The 6,463-nt window shown below is 42.2% G+C and overlaps 2 protein-coding genes across 2 annotated transcripts; both read right to left on the reverse strand.

The window, feature by feature from the left end:
* Nucleotides 1-271: 271 nt before the first annotated feature.
* On the reverse strand, nucleotides 272-2,590 carry LOC127251219 (uncharacterized). Its single transcript, XM_051274831.1, has 2 exons — nucleotides 1,547-2,590; nucleotides 272-619 (listed from the first exon to the last, which is right to left on the reverse strand). Exons 1-2 carry the CDS (start codon nucleotides 2,588-2,590, stop codon nucleotides 272-274), a joined length of 1,392 nt encoding a protein of 463 aa, XP_051130788.1.
* Nucleotides 2,591-4,183: 1,593 nt separating this feature from the next.
* LOC127251221 (uncharacterized) lies at nucleotides 4,184-5,994 on the reverse strand. Its single transcript, XM_051274832.1, has 2 exons — nucleotides 5,304-5,994; nucleotides 4,184-5,202 (listed from the first exon to the last, which is right to left on the reverse strand). The coding sequence occupies exons 1-2, from the start codon at nucleotides 5,992-5,994 to the stop codon at nucleotides 4,184-4,186; spliced, it is 1,710 nt and encodes a 569-aa protein (XP_051130789.1).
* Nucleotides 5,995-6,463: the final 469 nt, after the last annotated feature.

Consider the following 6,463-nt stretch of genomic DNA (forward strand, 5'->3'; position numbering starts at 1 on the left):
GATATTAGCAAAGAAGAGTTGTATAATCTTAATGCTTAAGATCAATTTGTACTCTTCATTTTGCTTGCCAATCAATAAATTTAAATTCTCTCCTTCTTTTCTTTTTTTTAATTTATTTTTATTTGACTGAACTTGAAGGTATATCTCAAGTTGCCTACATACCCGGTAAAGGGATCAATTCATAACGTAGTTCAAAGCAACTTGAACTTTCTTTTATTATTATTTTGCAGTTTATTCTTATGCTAAGGAGTCTTGATTTGATTTGAAGGTCTTACGCATAATATCTTTTGAGGAACCTCCCGTTGATTGGCCCTCTCCGGAGTCCATCTTGAGATGTCAACTTGTATGCACCATTTGTGTAGACATGAGTGACGATGTAGGGTCCATCCCACTTGGATAAAAATTTATTTTCCGAACGAAAGTTGATCACAATGGGCCTTCTCACAGCAAGAACCAAGTCCCCGATTTGAAAGGATCGTGATTTGACTTTTTTATTGTAAGCTCGAGACAATCGTGCTTGATAACACTCCAGTCTTTGTTGAGCTTGTAGGCTTTTCTCGTCGAGAGCCTCTAGCTCTCCGAGTCTTAATCTGAAATTTTCTTCGGTCGTCAATTCTTCCTGAAGAGCAATCCTTAGTGAACGAATTTGTCTTTCCAATGGGAGGACAGCTTCGACCCCATATACAAGTGAGTATGGTGTCGCTTATGTTGGAGTGCGGAATGTAGTACGATAGGCCCACAAAGCTTCACCAATGCGGTCATGCCAATCTCTTTTTGATTTGGAGACAACCTTTTTCAGCAAGTTACAAAGTGTTCCATTGAATGCCTCTGCGAGTCCATTTGCCGGTGCATAATACATCGAGGACTACTTTTGTTGGAAGCCAAACTTTTCACAAAGTTTGTCGATGTGAGTATTGGGGAAAGATCTTCCATTAGCAATGATGATACACCGAGGAACCCCATAACGGTAAATGATGTTGACTCGTATGAAGTCAACTACCGTCTCTTTTTTTACTTCTTTCAAAGGAACTGCTTATGTCCATTTGGAGAAGTAGTCTGTTGCGGCCAAGATATAGAGATGTCCAGCGGACAACTTTGTGAGTGGTCCTACGACGTCCATGCCCCAGGTATCGAATGGCCACGAAACAATAGTTGGGTGCAATGGTTCCGGTGGTTGATTGATAAAGTTAGCATGAAATTGACACGGTTGGCATCTCCGTGCAAACTCTATACAGTCTTTAGCCATGGCTGGCCAATAATACCCCATCCTCTTTATTCGGAAGTGTAACTTTGGGCCAGCTTGACGAGCTCCACAGATTCCGGCATGAGTTTCCTCCATAGCTTGTTTGGCTTGATGATTGCCGAGGCATCAAAGGAACATATTGTCGAACGACCGACGATAGAGCATGCCGTTGAAGTAGGTATAGCGTGCAGCTCTTCTTCGGATATCTGCTCGTCTGCGCGGGTCACTCGGGAGCTTGTCATATTTTAAGAAATCTAATATTGGTTGCCGCCAATCTTCTTCTTCTTCTTCAATTCCAAACACCTCGATGAGGTGATTTACTTCTTTTTCAACACATTCTTCTTCTTCATACTTGTAGGAATCCACCCAAACTTTGCGTATCGGAATATACACCTGTTGATCCGGGATGGATAGAGTCGATGCCAGTTTAGCCAGAGCGTCAGCTTGCCCATTCTCTTTCCTTGGGACATATTCAATAGAGACATCCCCGAGCAACTCAATGAGTGTCTTAGCATACTTTAAGTAAGGCATTAGTTCTGGTTTCTTCACTCCAAACTCTCTAGTGATTTGATTTACAACAAGCTTGGAGTCCTCGTATACTTGAAGTTGGCGTTGCTTGATGTCTACCGCCATTTTTAGGCCGAGGATGAGTGCTTGATACTCAGCCACATTATTTGAACACTTTTCTTTTAAGGCAAAAGAGTATGGAAGGACTTCTCCTTGTGATGTGACAAATATTACTCCCGCTCCAGCTCTATTTTTGTGTGATGAGCCGTCAAAATACATTTTCCATGGTGGAGTGATTTTAAGAAAAGGCTCGTCTTCATCAGGGAAGTCATCAGACAACTCCCACTCAGCGGGGATGGGATGATCAGCAAGGAAGTCTGCCAATATTTGTCCTTTTACAGCTTTCTGTGGTACATAAATGATTTTGAATTGTTGCAGCTGCAGGTACCACCTCGTGAGTCGATCAAAAAGGACAGGCTTTGACATGACATATTTTAAGGGATTTGTTTTGGACACCAACCGGATAGTGTGCGCTTGGAAGTAATGCTTCAACTTTTTTATGGCGAAGATGAGCGCCAAGCATATCTTTTCCACTGGTGAATAATTTAGTTTATTTGGTGTCATCATTCTACTGAGGTAGTAGAGGGCATTTTCTTTCCCTTTATTGGCTTCCTGTGCTAACAAGACTCCAACTGAACGTTCTTGTGCAGCGATGTAAAGCGTCAATGGATGTCCAGGAATTGGGGCTGTCAGCACTGGTGGCTTTGTCAAGTAGTCTTTGATACTTTGGAATGCCTTCTTGCATGCTTCATCCCAATGGAAAGGCACTCTCTTCTTCATGATTCGGTTGAAAGGTTGACATCGTCCAACGAGGTTAGAGATAAATCTTCTTATATATGCTAATTAACCTTGTAAGCTTTTTAGCTCGTGGATGTTACGAGGCTCAGGCATTTTTGTGATGGCATCTATCTTTGCATGTTCAATCTCAATTCCACGACTATGGACAATGAATCCGAGGAATTTTCCGGAGGTGACTCCAAAAGCGCACTTGAGAGGATTCATTTTTAATTGGTAGCGCCTCAACCTTTCAAAAACCTTTCTTAAGTCTTGCAGGTGATCTTCTTTTCTCTTGGATTTGACAACCAAGTCATCAACATAGCACTCTACATTTTTGTGTAGCATGTCATCAAAGATCTTTTGCATTGTTCTTTGGTAGGTTGCCCCAGCATTTTTCAATCCGAAAGGCATAACTTTGTAACAGTAGATATCTTTCGGTGTACGAAAGGCGGTTAACTCTTCGTCTTCAGGTGCCATACGAATTTGGTTATATCCAGATGATCCATCCATAAAAGAAAGCGCTTCATGTCCTGTCGTTGTATCAATCATCAATTCAGTTATGGGTAAAGGAAAATCATCTTTTGGGCATGCTTCGTTTAAGTCCCGGAAATCCACACAAACTCGGATTTGTCCATTCTTCTTCTTTACAGGCACGATGTTGGAAATCCATTGGGGGTATTTGACTTTCCGGATGAATCCCACTTTAATGAGTTTGTTGACTTCATTTTCAATTTGAGGGATGAGTTCAGGATGGAATCTTCGTTGCGCTTGCTTTACAGAGCGAGCTACCTTCCTCACACCTAGATGGTGGACCGCAACTTTCGGGTCTAAGCCGGGCATTTCTTTATATGACCAAGCGAAGACATCTTGGAATTCGTTGAGAAGTCGGGTGTAGGCATTCATATCATCCTCACCCAGCTCTTTGCTGACATAGACAGGTCTTGGGTGATCTTCAATTCCCAAGTTGATTTCTTCTAACTCGTCCACTGCAGCTTTGACCCCTTCTTCAAGCGCGGCGGGTGCATTTCCTGCGTCTTCTTCAATCATTGTCTCTTCACCTCCTTCAGTGATGTAGCAAGATGATGCAACACTTTCTTCATTATCTTTTTTGGGTTTGGTGAAGACAACGGTTTGCCATTTAGCCTTTAAAACTTTACCGCAATGTATCATCATTTTTGTTTGACGCGTCATGCGGGATGAAAAGCGGCTTTTGATTTCTTCATCCATCTCCACATATTTTGTTGATGCGGAATTCTTCTTGTTTTTCTCTTTATTGATCTTTGGTCCTAACCTTGTGAAGACAAAAGGTTTTAGCCTCTCGAAAACCGATACTCTTGCATTCTTCCCCTTTTGAGGTGATTTGGAAGACAAACTCTCGCTTTCGGTGATATAATGGTTTGCAGCCCTTTTGATAGCGATGCGTACGGGAGCTTGTGGCATGTATCCAAGACCAGCCCTCGAACCTTGGGTTGCCCGTGGTGGTAACTTTCCCAGCAGTGACTCCTCATTTGGATTATATCCAGCTTTTGTGAGAAGTTTGTAGGCTTTTGGGCCAAAGCTTTTGTCCTTTTGCAATCGCATAGCCTCTATTTTTTCTTATTTTCCATTCCTTGTCTGTGAGGGGGAGATTGGGTTGAGTGGGGTCTTTGGAAGAGTCAAATCTTTCAAAGGCTCAATTAATGAGTCTGCAGAACCTGAGGCAGGTGTTTTTTCTTTATCTCTTGACTTTGCCCCCAAGTTTGGTTGTGGTGCTTTGACATCTTCATGTACCTTGGATTTTTTTGCTTCTGTAGAGAAATATTTGGCGTCCGCAAAGTGTGACTCGGCTTCTGCATATGGCTTTGTGTCTCCAAGAACTTTCTTTGTCACTTCATTTTGAGTGTATTTGAAGCATTGGTGCCACGTTGATGGAACTACACCATTCTCACATATCCATGGTCTTCCCAAAAGGACGTCGAAAGATGTCTTTGCATCTATCACGTAGAACAAAGGGTTAGTTTCCATTTCATCGATTAACAGTCTCAATCTTATGGTGCCAAGTGCTCTTTGCCCCTCTTGATTGTATCCATGTATTGTCATACGACTCTCGAACAACTGATCTACTGGTATTCCCAATTTTTGCAATGTGTATAGAGGAAGGACATTGACTGCGGCTCCTCCGTCTAAGAATATCCGGCTATTCCTTTGTTCATGGATATAACCTACAACCAGTAATGGATGATTATGGGGTTTGGATCCTAACATCAAATCTTCATCAGTGAAAGTTATCGTGGCACATTCTTCACTCGATTTGTCTCTGATCGCCTTGCTATCTTTCTCGGTAGTAAGGCAATATGATTCTTCGTCTTTTATGTCAACTTCGAGAGACCCGAGCATGATTGAAGTGACATTAACAGAAACAAAATCATCTTCAAGGGTGATCTTTCCTTCATGAGACAACTCCATGACTTTGTCTTTAAAGACAAAACAGTTATGGATGGGATGTCGTACGACACGATGGTATTTGCAGTATCTTGGGTCATCAACTTTTCCAGCTTCCTCCGGTCTTTTTGAATTCGGAAGTTCAATGAGGTTTTTTTTGAGTAGATCGTCAAAGATGTCCGAGACGTCAGAATCTAGAAAGGATAAGTTTTGGATTGCAACTCTTTAAGGGTTGGCCTTGGCGGTCTTTCTGTCTGAGTTGATTGTGTTTTCCTTGCAACTTCCTTTTATTTACTTTGGATCTTCACTGGTGCTTTGGTCATCGCTTTTATGGCCAAGGCTTCTTTTCCAAAAGACTTGATAGGGGCGTTGTTCCCCTTCTTTATGGCATCATATCTTTCGTATCTTTTTGCTTTTGAAGATTCTTGAACTGGTGGTATGTGCATCCCGCTTGAAGCCATACTTAACTCCATGTCATGAGCGCGGATAGCAAGTTCTTCGAAAGTGTGGGGTCGGATCCCTTGCAGGATGCATTTCAACCCCCAGTGCATTCCCTGGACGCACATCTCTATACCGGAGGCCTCAGACAACCGGTCTTTGCAGTTCAAGCTCAAACTCCTCCAGTGGTTGATGTAGTCGATTGCTGGTTCATCTTTCCATTGATGAGTATTGGTGAGTTCTGTCATATTGACGGTTCTTTTCGGGCTGTAGAACCGGTTCAAGAACTCGTACTCCAACTGCTCCCAACTGTTGATGGAACCAGCCTCCAGGTCGATGTACCAGTCGAAGGTGTTGCCTTTTAATAACCGTACGAACTGCTTCACCAAAAGATCGCCGTATGTCCCAGCGTTGTTGGATGTTTCCATGAAGTGTACCACATGCTGCTTTGGATTGCCTTTGCCATCAAATTGTTGGAACTTCGGCGGTTGATATCCCAACGACATCTTGAGGGCGTCGATCCTTGAAGTGTAAGGCTTGGCATACATATTTTTTGGCTTTGAACTTCCTTCAAACTCCCTTTTGAGAGCTTGACATGGATTAGGATCATGTCCATGAATCAAACTCGAAGACAAGTATCTAATATGTATTCGGGAACTTACAAATGCTGAATCGAAAATCGAAATAGAAATAGGATAAGTTGAATTCCAAAAGCAATCACTCCTCTTGAGCAAACACTTTCAAGAATCCACGGACTGTACGAGGCTGCCGATGCATCTTCCGTCTCTCACGCAATTGCATTCGAAGCTCAACAATCGAATTGCCTTCTCGTCGGATGGAATCACTCCAACTCTAAGGAATCTCTCCAAAGCTAGGTTAATCCTCTCTAAAAAATGTTCTCATCTAAGTTGTGTGTCCATCAAGAAAATAAACAAGGTACTAAATGACAAATTAATCTAAACCACACATCTTAAGTGGCAAGCTAATCTAAACCACACATTTTGATTAAGATCAAAG

Source organism: Andrographis paniculata, unplaced genomic scaffold, assembly GCF_009805555.1.
Source record: "Andrographis paniculata isolate CXL003 unplaced genomic scaffold, ASM980555v1 Contig43END, whole genome shotgun sequence".
Taxonomy (NCBI): Eukaryota; Viridiplantae; Streptophyta; class Magnoliopsida; order Lamiales; family Acanthaceae; genus Andrographis; species Andrographis paniculata.

Excerpts from the sequence above, each read along its gene's own strand:
- LOC127251219 (XM_051274831.1), bottom strand. The coding sequence starts at position 2,590 with ATGAAGAAGAGAGTGCCTTTCCATTGGGATGAAGCATGCAAGAAGGCA. Across the intron at positions 620-1,546 it reads AAGTAAATCACCTCATCGAG|GAAGAATTGACGACCGAAGA; the intron begins GTGTTTGGAATT and ends ATTGCTCTTCAG.
- LOC127251221 (XM_051274832.1), bottom strand. The coding sequence starts at position 5,994 with ATGTATGCCAAGCCTTACACTTCAAGGATCGACGCCCTCAAGATGTCG. Across the intron at positions 5,203-5,303 it reads AGCACCAGTGAAGATCCAAA|ATTCTGACGTCTCGGACATC; the intron begins GTAAATAAAAGG and ends TATCCTTTCTAG.